Here is a 13,890-nt window from a genome sequence, read left to right as displayed (position 1 = left end):
ATCTCTGCCCTGATACTATCTTAACTATCACTGTAACCAAAATGTGTGTATGGGAAGTATACAGCCCTAACTTTGAATGGTATACAGTTACGTATTATCAAATACCCAAACATTCAGTGTTGGACCTTTTAAAAGAGTAAGTAGTCAGGTGAGACTGGTCAGGTGGGTTGTGTATCAGACAAATCCAAGCAGAAGTCATGCACAGAAACACTCTTGTAGAAGCTTGGAAGTCAACCTTTATTGATTAAAAAAAACATGTCGACCAACAAAGAAAATCATATACGTCTTCATATTTGCTTCAGTACTGCTGTTTATACTGGTTAACATAATGCATCTTAAATCATTTCTGTTCGGTATAACAACTCTAATGGTGTTAACAACTGCGGGAGTTTCCTTTCTAGCACTGATCTTGTATCTATACTGCATTTATACCTAAATTCTTACATTGGTTTTAATAGAGTTGAGCAGAATTAGGAAGGATGCACTGCTGAGACCAAGGAAGCGTTGTACCGTATCTCTAGCTAAAGATCCAAGTAGAATAAGAAATACATCCATTCCTCCTGTTTACTTGGTGTGATTAATTAACTTCACCTGCAGTGATGAGATCTGCTTTGGTTTAAAGTCCCAGAGTTTAGCTCAGTAACATGAGTGGTGCAAAAGGATGTCAAACAAAGATGCAGTTTGATGGTGCAGCATATTAGATGTTGCTGGGTTTGGGATCTGATAAACAGTTTACTTTTTAAGGCACAGCCAAGTTCTTTATGGTCTACCATAGGTCAGACATCTGTTGTTTTATGTGTTACTTTCAATAAATTACATGGAAAAGCCTGTCAGCTCCCTACATAGGTCAGTGTTACTGTGGAAATGCTACCAAATGGCTGGAATGAACTACAAATTGTGTAAAAGTGTACTAATGAAATAATATCTTCTGTCAGTGAAATTTCTAAGGAAATGATTGTAAACTTGTAAAATAAAATAACATTTCCCCTCCTTGGTAACGGTCCTTTTTATACAGAAGAGGATAAGGGATCTGAATTCTGACTTTAATCTCAGAGTCAGAAAAAAGTCAGAACTCAAATTTTGTACAGTGGCCCTAATCCTCTTCCATATTTTTAGGATCAGAACCTAAAAGGGTTACGAAAATGTGGTCATATTTAATGCTGGAAAATTGTTAGATATTGTATGATATTATCTAGTCCATATCTCACTTTCATTATGGTTATAATAATAATTTGGCAATTGTTAGAGAAAGCACTATTATTAAATGTTCATTCAACTCAAGCTGAACTATAGGTGACAAATTAAAAGGCATTTTCAGTGAAAATGTAAATTATACACATTTGTGATTTGTGTATGTACTGTATGTTTCCTGTAGCTCAGCAGCGGAGCAGCTATTGAGGCACTGTGACTGATTACAAATGCATGTAGTAACACAACGGTACAAGACATAACTGAATGACGCACATTAAAACAAAAGTATAAAACAAAAAATCAAAGAAGAAAATGCCAAAAGGCACTGGATATGGAAGGAATAGCAATACTTTCAACCTCTTTTCTACACAGTGAAGTCAAAATCCCACGCTTCTGATTTTCCCGATTTTTTTTCTTTTACAAATTGGAATGATATTACTAGCGGTGTCATTTCATCTGCTAGAAAAGACCTAGAAGGCATAATGCACACCAGTTTTCAGTGTTTTTATCCAATTCACACAGCATAAAATGTAACCCCACTTTCAGTTTCAACAAATAATTTCAGTGTAGCTGAGGAGTTGAGAAAGAAAGATAAGCCTTGCATGACTTCTAACTGGCTAAATTCTGCACACGGTGTCCGTCTTGGTGGTTGGACACCTTGTCGATATTCAAGTACTCTCCTCTATTTCTCGCGGGGAGTAAAATAAATTAGATGCTCTTTGAACTGCCCTGCAGTTACAATGTGACCGGTGATGATAAATCTGAAGACATAAAACACACACAACGGTATCAAAGTACAGTATCACAACTGAGTATAAAAATGTGAGGAGAGACATTGACCTGATTTCTGGTTGCTGGATTTCATGTGTTTCAATGTCCCTATGCTAACAAAAACAAATACATACTGTAGATGCCCAGCAGTCTATGTGCGAAGATACAAAAAAAAAAAAACAACTAACAAAAATACATATTGCTGTAATCTAAATTCAACTACATGAAAAGGTGGTTAAGGACAAAATCCAAAGCCCAACATACTGCAGCATTCAAAAACACATCTCAAATATATATTGTAAAAACATACCTTTCGTATAATATTTGTACACTTCCCTGTCCTTGAATGGTACAAAGACCCCACCACAAATTATTGAAGGGCTGGTATTTGTTGGGTAGGTGTGTTGTTGGCTAAAAGAAACATCACAATAAAACTGAATGGGGAAAAAATTCCCTATTGTATTTAGAACAAATGTCCAAAGCGAAATTGTGATATTGGTTTTAAATTCAGTTTCCAACTCCTCACAGCAATGGAGAAATACACCAGTTATGCTCCAAATTTAATGTGGTTATGCAGATTTCCCTGTACATCCTACGTTTCACCTTAACTTTCAATAACAATGGCATAACTCAGTAGTCTATAAAGACAACAAAGAATGTTCGTCCATTGCAGTGTTTTTCTGTGGACCTCTGTCCCTACATGCAATGCTGTCCAGCAACAATCGTCCCTGATCTCACAAATGCCAACACGAAGTAAAACAATTCCTCAAATCACACCATTCACTCTGTATGGGACAGACCATCAAGTCAACCTGCTAGTCAGTTTTAAAGTCCACTCTTAACTTTGGCACATGAACAGTTAGAGAACATTGAGGCTTGTAAAATTTCAGGTTTCATAACAAGTTTCTCATGAATTCCAACAGTTTTTCCTCCCAAATTGATCATGCTAGTTGGTAGCATGTGTGAAATGACTTACTGTAAATTGCCAGCTCACAGTTTGACTTGACACTCATTCACATACAAGAAAGGAATCGAAATACTGCTGATCTTTGGTTTATAGCAGGAGCATCTTTGGCAGCGAGGACCACAGCCTTCAAACTGAAAGACATGGTCAGCAGAACAGCGAGTCTGTGAAATTAAAGCGGGTGCATTGGGGAGTTGGAGGGGTGTGTCTATGTGATTCAGGGTCGGAGGCTGGGCGGGGGACGTGATGGCGGTGGACAGGGAAGCCCTGGGGGCATGCGGGATGGTGGTGGACCTGGAGGTACCTGGCCTGATGGGCCTGATGGGGGTGATCTGGCTGGAGGGCTGGTGGAGGTGGGAGATGTGGAGGAGGTGCGAGTCATCGGGCAGAGTCCTGTGGCGGCGGTGAGGGCGTGTGGATAGGGGTGCGAGGTGGGGCCTTGGCTGCTGCTGACTCATCCTTCACTCTGGTGAAGTTGATGCATCGACCCTAAAGTGAAGGAAAGAGATCTAAGATTATAAAAAAATCTTTGGGGTCAAATCTGCTCAGTCCAACACTTTGAGCCAGACTGAGATGTTTTGACAGCTACTGGAGAGGTTTCAAGACAAACCCAAAATAAAAAAAAAATGCATAAAAGTTTTTATGCTTGGCTGAAGCAGAAACATTGGCGCTAAAAATTGTTTCAGTAAAAGCAAAATAAGACAAAGTAACAATGATCGTGACGTACACAAAGCATGTGAGTCCTCACTCAAGCTTCTGCTCAACTGAAAAGATTAAAATCATGGCAGACTAAAACATCAGATCTGTTCATGTTCAAAGAGGAGACTCATTTTTCCCAAAATAATACATGAAACAAACATAAATGTCCTGTTTTCAGTATGTCTTCTATGTGCTGCTCCACCTTTTGAGGCTTGACCGGAGATCTTTTAATACTGTTCCCTCTTCTTCTGCAGTGGTTTAACGGTACTGTTAGTGCCAACAACTTGTATCTCAATGAACCAAATCCTAGTACTAGATAACAGTAGTGGGTGGAAGTGAGCATTAGTTTGCATTATCTTCTGATAAGTTTTTGGAAACTTGGTTAAAATCATTGTTAGATTTGGATGGAAACATGACTTTAAAAGGCAGAGCAGCCAGAATAATATGAGCTAGAATGTGCACCTAGTCTACATAATCCTAACTGTTGGATTGTAGCAATGTAAAAATAGGTTAAATTTTGAAAAAAAAATCTCATGTAGTCTAAAAATGCACACACATACACAGACCCACATATGGTCACTTGCTGGTACAAACACACAGGTGTCTACTCTAAAGTATGTCTTGGCTAAGTGGGCAGTGACATCAGTCGACCACAGGGTCACGGCACAGTCACTGCACTCCGTACAGTATGTTGGTGTGTCTGTGACTTTCTTCCTTCACCTCTGTGTGTGTGTGTGTGTGTGTGTGTGAGAGACTATGGTCAGCTGGTGTTTGAGATTAATCCTCTTTTTGATGCTCCTTCTCCAAATTATCCCAGATAGTCTAACGTAGCCAATGTAGAAATGTGGCCCTCTCACCCTGAGCTACTTGTAAAATATTGCACTAACAGCACCAACATCATCAAAGTTCACAAAGGTTGCTGTTACCATAGCATGTGGTTGACAGCCAGAGTAAAGTCAGTAATGTTAAGCTGCTAAAACTAGTATCCATGACTAAACCCACAGGACCATGGTTTTACAGAGTGGAAAGTGGGAACTGATGTCACACATACTGAGAAGCTGTATGAGCAGAAGACATTTCATTCCATAAAAAAACCTGATGCAGAGCTTTTTGAACCGGTGTTTTTCCACTGGTTTTAAAAGGTTTGAATTTATTGAAATGTCTATAGAGAGAAGACCTGAATGAAACAAAGAAAAACACTTAACAAAAAGAAACAGGACCATCTTCTGGACCTTGAAAAAGTGAAGTAAATGTAAAAGTAAAACAGACAGCAAAAACAGAACCAGAAAAAAAATGATAAGAAATCTAGCTGAATGTGGCAATTGTCCAATATCCCACTCTAAACTATTGGCTGTCTACTCCAGCCAACCACTCTTATCCTATTGCATTTAGCTGAACATCTCTACATCTACCGCAGACTCCTCTCTAATACAGATGTTGAGCTTTAATTCTCCTCTCAAGGCAGCTGCAGAATAAAGCTGTCATAGAAATGAGATGTAAAACTCACAGTGGAAGAGCAGTTGAAATAAGGTGCACGTACTGTAAAATAGTCTCACAGAGAAAATATCAATATAAACGCTCACAATGGCGTTCATCCTGACTGGTAAATTAGCTGCTGAGAGCAAACACAAAAAATGGATAAACAGAGGAGCAAAGGGGCGAAAATTTAACACTGGTCACTGGTCTGTTGCCAGTTATCCAGTCTGGCATTTCTAGACCTTGATGGAGAAAAAAAAGATCTTCTCATCTTCTTCAAAACTGTTTTATCGCCTCATGGAGCTACCCATGGTGAGGAGGTGTGCAGACAGTGCCTTCATTTGTGTATTCTCTGAACTAGTGCTGCACTTTGGCTCCATCCCAGAAAATATTTGAGAAACAAATGTTTTTTATTGAAAGCGTTATGTAAAGTCTCATTTAATTCTTCAGAACAGCCTCTAGTACCAGCAGTGAGAAGTTGCAGGGGAATGTTTTCTGCTGGGAAGGTTTACATATTCATTCTTATCAAGAAAAGAATGAATGGAAAAGATGTGAAAATAATCTAAGACTGAGCTCTTCTTGCTGACCTCCTCCAAGGTCTTACCAAAGTCTTAAAACTGTCTTGGCCTAAGCAAAATGTGTGTGAGACATGGTCGGTTGGTGCAGACAGCCCTGGCAGTTGTCTGCCTTAAGCTTGATTTATGGTTCTGTGTTAAATCTACACCACACGTTGCGGTGACACAGACCAACAACAGCTGTGATTGGTTGCATTGCATTTTTGCGTTCATGTCTCCAAGTGGCCAGACAAGCACAGAAAATCTCCCCTCGTTCTGCCTTCTGTCTTAAATCTAGATTTCTCCATTATAGCAATAACTCTTGTATATCAATGGTGAATTATGTGGTTATATACATACATACAGAATGCACACACATACGCACACAAGCATAATTTACAAAAAAACGAACAAATAAACATGTGCACACACAGTACAAACATTATATATGAACCAAACCATGGAGCTGAGCTTTATAATGATACTCTTGATCTCAATTTGAATCTTGTGAAAGTTTATAATTTTGGATTTGAGCCGTAGATAATAAGAGAAATGTGAGTTGGGAAGGTCACATTTATGCTAGAGCTAACTGGATGATGCAAATGGATTATTTCTAAACACATCTTGAATGGTGAGCAGTCCCCTCCCTCTCCAGGCGTGGTGAACTTTGTCTGGCCAAAGTTAAAACAGACTGGAGTATACACAAAGGGTTCAGGCTGCCCAGGCACGTTCCTAATCTGATTCAGGCTTCCTTATTCCAAAAGTTAAAGTTTGCCAGAGCACTGGGTTTGTTCATCTTCCAGAACATAATCACCTTTAGGGAGGAGTTTCTGACTGAACTGGCATCCATCTTTAACCACAAGGGGGCATTGGAGGCTGGACTTGTATGGATTGATATTCTAATACATCACTGTGAACTTTCTAAAACAGATAATGAGGCTAAAAAATCATGACTACACTGTACAGGGTTGTAGCCAAGCCCGTCCCAAGAGTGACATTCAGCTGTTAGTGTAGCAGTCAGCACGGGGGGGAAAGACGCACCATGGCAGCAGAATGACCAATCAAGAATTCGTCTGAACTCAGCAAATTTGACCTTGTGTATTCCTATTAATTTGGAAGCCTAGCAGCTGTGGAGTGTGAGAGTTTGCTCCAAAAGGTCTGTTCAGGATGTGACTGTGGCAGGAAATCTAACTCCTAATATCTTTTCAGGTAACACTTAGAGGTGACACACGCTTGTTTCTACTCTTTCCTCTTCGAGTTAAAACATTGCACTAACTGGTAATGAGACATTCTGCAGGTGGGGGAGTTGTTTCTGCCAAGTCGCAAATGACTTGAGGAAGTGACTTCATTTAAGTGGAAAAGGAGGCCATTTTTTCCCTTAAAATAAACATTGCATCATACAGAGTTTATGCATGTAGCCACTGCTAAAAGCTTTTGTGTAAAAGAAATTTGTTGATAAAAGAAAGCTGACAAAATCTTCCACTTGGCCTTGGTAGAAATGTAATTGTGAGCTAATGGTAATTTTTTGTCACCACTGGGAAAGCTGAAGGCTTATCTGGCAGCAGACCCTGTCTCTAAACCTGTTTGTGGTGCCGGGAAAATACTAAAATGTGGAATTCCCGTTAAAAAAACATCATTGGAAAATTCTATGCTAATAAGGCATAGGGCTGTGCATGCTTACGACAGGCCCTGATCAGCAGGGGCGGTGGCTGTGGAGAGGAAGAAGAATAGAAAAGGTATGGGAAAAATGGACCCAATCATAGCTGTGTATTTGATTATCATTTGAATTTATCATTTAAAACACTAAAAAAATCTGAGTGACTGATCTCAGGCCATTATCATTGGTAATTTTCACATTATTCTTCTTATGTGGGCCAAAATATAAAAAAAATACATTTAATCTAAATTACCCTGTGAATACCAAAGACATAAAAAGTATATTGGGAAAACGTGAGCACAGAGAAATTAAGACTGAAAAGAAAGTAATGCAGGTGTGGGCCAGGTACAAAACTCTACAGGAGAAGTGGACAAGAATGGGAATGGCTAAAAGCATTTGATGAAATGAAATATTTCCCGAGCTACTCACATGATCCCCGGGCTGGGGTCTCATCAGGGAGACCTGGTCATACCCACGGCGAAACAGAGCCCAGATAGCATCCAGTTTACCCTGAAATGGAGAGGAAAGATTTAACAGCTGGCTACATCTGGACACCAAACTCTTCTACACCTTAGTCCATAACTTCATAGAAGTCTATTAATATTGATTCTACTGTATCAGGGAACATTTGGTCTGAGGTTCTTAGTCAGGGAAGTGTCTTGTGGGTTTTAATCCCAAACACATACTACAGCAGCCGGGTCTGCTGAGTAGTTCCTTCCTCTTTGGTTAGAGCTGTTTAGTCACTCATTAGTCACTACAGTTACACACATGAAGACTTCTGGTCATATTTTGGTCCAATTCTCATTCATGTATGAATGTGTGGACCTGTCATTTTCTGTTACTCTGTTGCCATGAACACAGTAGCTAACAAAGTGTTCCTTTTCACAAATAAGATGATCTGCCAAAGAAAACCAAGGGTGAAAGGTTTAGCAACTGAACAGGAGCTTACTTCTGCACAGAACAGAAAGGATGACCCCAACTGTAACATTAATAAAGTCAGTATTGAACATGATTCTGAAAGTGATTTAACTTTTGTATTTCTGTACAGATTATGATAATATGCTCTTGTCTTGGAACTAAAAAAAAAAAATCTGGTTGATTAAATGGAATGAGATGGGAATTCTCCTCTCTTACATAGACTGCAACGTGCCACTGTCGCAATGCATTTGGTTGGACCGAAAAATGCTAATTCCTCTGCCTCAATGATGTATTTGAGGCAAAGGAAGTAAATATCATACAGGGCTTTTCGAGCAACAGAGAACTGGTTTTGTCCAGGCACCACAGAACCAAACACTATGAAGAGAACCAACACATTTCAACCTCAGCACCATTACATCTCACTGGAAAAGACGCAGGTAGAGGCATGCACCTTAAAGTTGGCTTGTAGCCCGCCATTAAAAGTCAAAGAAGAACAAGATGAAGAACCAGACAAGATGTCTATATTGAAAGTAAAAGCAGAATTTCTTCAGATGATCAGGCGACCTATTTCTTCTCCATTTTGCTGATGTTGCTATTGCTTCTTCTCAGTTTGTTTGGTGACTGGCAAACCAACTTTGAGGTACATTACCACCACCTACCGGACTGGAGTGTGTCGATTTTGCTTTTCCTTTGCCTTCGTTGGTTCAGCACATGCCTATTCATGATGCCAGTATTGTAACAATACCAGTTCAAACCCATTAGGCATTTTGTTCTCACTGGGAACTTGAATTCTAGGTTCTGAACCAACCAATTCTTGGTCAAAATGCTCAGAAATTTGTTTGCAAACAAAAACTGAACCATATTTCTGATGGTTCAAAAACCCTAAAGCCCTATTAAACAAATTTAACATCAGAGATTTAAAAAATCTATAGCTTTAGAAATAAAGAGTTGCATAGTGACTACAACCCATCACCTAAATCTACCAGTTAGTGTCACCACCCAGTGTGCAGAGAGGCTGGTCAATGTGTACATTTACCCTTTTCCTACACTGACTGTGATGTATGAACAGTGTAAACTTTCACTATGAATCACTGCAGCGCTGTCTGTAGGGCTGCGTCACATTTAAAATACAGCCTTTACAGTTGTAAGGCAGCAGTGAGTACAGGTAAGTGCTGTAACTGTATAAAAGGCCAGTGTTGCTGCACAGAGCTGTATTATAGTTTAACACACACAGTACTGACGCCAAGTCTAATCATGTTTGGAGATGTTAAATGACCTTGGTTATTCAGTATGTGCACATTGATGGTGGATTTTTGTGCACAAACATGGCCTGGACAGATTTGATTCCTCTCTGCTGTCTTATGAAAACTTTGCAATTTCAGCCATGGCGCTTTTATTGCTTTAACCTCCGCCAAAGGATTTCAGGCTCCTCTGTGGTTTGAGAACATTCTGCCACACAGTTACTTGAAACTCAGTGGGTAAGAACTCAAAAACGAAATGCGGTCAAGCTGTAAACAGCTGATACTTTGTTTCTGGACAGCAAGGATGCTCAAACATGTATGTGCCAGGGTAGAAGTTTGCATACTTGCTAGTTCTTCTGTAGTTTTTTTCCCAACTAAGTCAACTAAATGATATTACATTTTATATATCTTTAAAAAAAGATGTGGGGGCATGTTTTCTTAGCACAGTGCGCCAGTGCCTGCTGGTTCTGAGGGAAACTGAGGCTGCATTTACCTGGATGGGCGTGTACCACTTCCGGCTCTGAGGCGGCTTCTTGTTCTGAGATTTCTTAGGTTTGGGCTCGTAGGGTTCATACTCCTGCTCTGGCATTTTCACCACAGCATTCTTCGGCTTCTCCAGCTTAGCACCCTCCTCGGTGGAACCCTTTCCTCCCCAGCGCACCTGTGCACATCAGAGAGTGTGTGAATACACACTTCAAAATAGAGACCGAATGTTATCTAAACTAGTCTAATATCCATCAGCTCTTTAAACGGTCACCTCCATTCTCTTGATTCCTCCAATTCCTCTTCCTCCATAATATGAAGCATCCACAGTAGGCCACTTCTTCTTTGGCATGCCGTCTTCATCGTCAGACTCCTACAACACAATTAATAACGCAAAAACTGACTCTGTTTGTATACTTTCTAACTCGGAGGCTGCAAGTTACTTAAACAAGTTGTTAAAGACTGCTTACTGAGCCTAGACAGGTAGATAAGTCCGAGTTATCGCTACCAGTCTTTAGTATAACCTTTGATGTACTACCTTTAGTTACAAAATAAGATAAATGTATTTGTGTCTATAATACTGATTTTCTATGCTCTGATGATCTTGAGAGGTTGATAGTATTTTGGGATTTTTGAGTCTCAGCTTATTGTCAGTTTCTGTAGAAGCACAATTTAGTGAAGTAACCATGATGTTATTCTGGTATTCTCTTGTGTTTAATTGTGATCAATACTGAAACACTGTGTTAATGTGTGACTTACTGGCTCAGGAGGAGGTGGAGGAGGCGGTTCTTTGATCACCTGTGGAAGCGTAAGACACATGACATGAAACTGCTGGAAACAACAGGTTTACTTTATCAAAAAGGCCGTTGATGAATCACAGGCACAGTAGCACTCAAAGGAAAACTAGGATTTCAAATTTTAGCAGGGGCCCCTAAGGTGATTGTTGACCTTTGAAGCTCTGGAAAATTGTCATTTAAATATTACTTTTTAATGTCTTTTTTTATTGCTTCTATTTCTTACCACAGTGCAGCAGAGAGGCCAGAACCACCACATGAAGAGCAAGGCCAGCAGGAGGAACAACACCAGCAGGGTGATCAGGAGGATGGTGCCATCAAACTGGGTAGAGTGTAGACACATGACAGTCATTAGTACTACATCTATCCAGGGAAAGCTGAATGTGAAAGTACCATACCTACTTCCTAAACTCAGATTTACATAGGTGTAAAGACAAATGTTTGAGAAATAAATGGTATTATGTGACTGTTACCTGTCACAGTAGAAGGATGCTGAGGAGTGGTACTTGTAATACTAAAGCAGAATTTAACTGAGCACTAAACTGCAGTTTTTGAGGTACTTGTGCTTTACTAGAATATTTACTAGAGTATTTAAATTTTCTGCTGTGTTATACTTCTACTGTATTTCAAAGCAAATACTGTACCTTTTACGGTACTACTTCTATTTGACAGCTTTATTTTATTTATTTATTTATTACAGTTTAAGAAGAAGATTACAATGTACAGTATAATCACCAAATAAATGATCATGTAGCAATAGTAGGACTCGTACAACAGTGATAACAGCATAATCGTAGCTGTAGTAGGATTCGTACAACAGTGATAACAGCATAATCGTAGCTGTAGTAGAATAGATTTTGTCACAGCTAATATTCATGTTTTACTTTTACTCAGTGACAGTGGTTAATGTAAGCTGTGTGTGCCTTGAATGAATCCATCACTTGGTTCCCATTACAGAGCACAGATGAGGATCACATGTGGTCAGACTTTCCCCCTATACGTCACGTGGCAAAGACGTGAGGAGTTTAACTGAACTCAGGAGTGGGGTCTGTCACAGAAACCACTTCACTGGAACCAAATGACTGTTTCTCAGAAAGCTCCCACTTGGTAAGTTTGTCATTTTCTCTAACTTTTAACAGTTGACAGGTTTACAGATTTTGTGAGATAATGGTTTAGCAAAGAATGCTGTGGCCACACCCACGCTCCGCGCTTTAGACATATTTAATGTGTTTTCCCACACGTGTGTTATATTGGCATAGTTTGTGGGCAAACTACAAAGTTTGAAACCCTCGATGTGGCACTTTAACAGAATTTGTGGAGGAGTAGCAGGGTTTGTTTGGGTTTATGAAGTTTGTTTTCACCCTTTATCCAAAGACTTGTTTATTATAACAGGCCTGCCCATCTCAAGTTAGCGACTTGTTGTGCCTCCTTAAGCCTGGTGTGACTCCAGACTTTATGGTTTACTTTAGAAGCAAGGAGCAGCTAATTACAATGGTGTGTTTAATTGAGCTGTGCATATCATTAACCATAACACAGCCGTTTGAATGCACAATATTTTCATGTATATGATGTCACATGGCCTGAGGTGGAATAGCTTTAAATTGTCTTAAATTGCATTTTGTTTAACCTTGTTTTTGAGGGAATTAAGCTCCACCCTTCTTCACACTGACACAGTTACTGTATAAACATTTACACATCAGCGACCTACAAAATCTCTAAATGTCCCAATTAAGGGATAAATGCTTTGCACAAGGGCCCTGCAGTCATTACTATTACAGTATGCTTCTCTTCTATTTTCACAACCAAAACATTGAGATTGACCCGGCAGCTTTACGGTCATGAACCTGCTCCTCTAACCCCCAGTGTCCGGTCTCCCCATGGGGTTCAGAGGGTCTTTTGTTTTTTTGGGGTAGATCATGACTACAAACCCCTGTGGTTTGACTCCCAAGAAAAGGGGGACATAACAAAACTGAGATGGGGAACATCCATCCCTATGGGCAATTTAGAGACACCAATCAACCTGTGCTGCAGGTCTTTGGACTGTGGGAGGAAGCCGGAGCACCCAGAGAGAACCCACGCAAGGACGGGGAGAACATGCAAACTCTGCACAGAAAGGCCCCGGGTTGGCTGGGGCTCGAACCCAGAACCTGCTTACTGTGAGGCCACTGTGCTGCCCGAGATGGGGAACATGAAAGAGATAAAACACGTACAGGAAACTAACTGCAGAGAGCAAAACAATGCACTTTTAGGAAGAGGTGGCAGCTGGAATGGACAAAGGAAGAAGAAAGAAATGTAGAACCCACGTGTAACATAAGAAAAAAATGTAAACTCTTTAATATACAATAACAGTGAAAAAGTGGGGTGTGCTTCCCTGTTGAACTGAATAGGAACGTGTCTAAACATTTCACTGGTAGAGTTTTTCAAAACATGCTGCACTAAATCTCTATATTTGAAGTTGAAAACCCTCTGAAAAGGTCATTAGAACATATTATTAAAACATACTCAGGTATAAATAGCTCCAACCTTCTCCTTTTTACTACTTTTACTGTATTTGTTTTTCAATAGTGCTATGCTTTGCTGCATCTCTTTGGTGAAACATATGGAATAATATGGTCTATTTTAGTTGTCATAGGTCTTAAAGCCTGTTCAAAAAGCCACAAGTTTTGATTGAAGATACACTAATATTACTTACTTAACTTACTTAAGCACTCACTGAATTATACATTTTTGTACTTGGGCAGATTAAACAAGGGAATGAACAGGGACTGTACTTACACACTCTGTGGTAGTGATGTGCACGTTGCTGCTGATGAAAGACAGACCATCATTCATGCTCACTTGGAGATAAATCACCCTAAAAGAAAACAACAGGCAATGTAACACTAAGCATGTTTGGAGCTTTTCCTCCTTGTTTGATCAGAATGATGTCACTTGAACTCGGGTTCACATCAAATAACATCAGTGATCCACCTGAAAACTGTGACGCAATTTGATGCAATTTATTAGAAGTGAAAATGTAATTTGACCCAAGAGGAAACAACCACAAAACACAAGGGATTATGAGTGGAAGGAGACAGATTTTCAAGCAGAAAATAAAGTGACGTATGGACCGAGGCCATTTGTTATAAGGTTACGAAAACTG

General features: G+C 39.8%; 1 protein-coding gene across 1 annotated transcript in view; it reads right to left on the bottom strand.

Annotated features, from left to right (window-relative positions):
• Positions 1-230: 230 nt before the first annotated feature.
• antxr1c (ANTXR cell adhesion molecule 1c) overlaps positions 231-13,890 on the bottom strand; it is a 33,514-nt gene continuing 19,854 nt past the window's right edge. Inside the window, 8 exon segments of the mRNA XM_020615912.1 lie at positions 231-3,316; positions 3,319-3,415; positions 7,742-7,822; positions 9,965-10,132; positions 10,229-10,327; positions 10,714-10,752; positions 10,975-11,070; positions 13,524-13,602. Coding sequence (XP_020471568.1) covers positions 3,144-3,316; positions 3,319-3,415; positions 7,742-7,822; positions 9,965-10,132; positions 10,229-10,327; positions 10,714-10,752; positions 10,975-11,070; positions 13,524-13,602 — 832 coding nt within the window. The 3' untranslated portion in view covers positions 231-3,143.

This window comes from Monopterus albus, unplaced genomic scaffold, assembly GCF_001952655.1.
Source record: "Monopterus albus unplaced genomic scaffold, M_albus_1.0 scaffold171.1, whole genome shotgun sequence".
In the NCBI taxonomy this organism is placed as follows: domain Eukaryota; kingdom Metazoa; phylum Chordata; class Actinopteri; order Synbranchiformes; family Synbranchidae; genus Monopterus; species Monopterus albus.
This window is presented reverse-complemented; position numbering and strand designations above follow the sequence as displayed.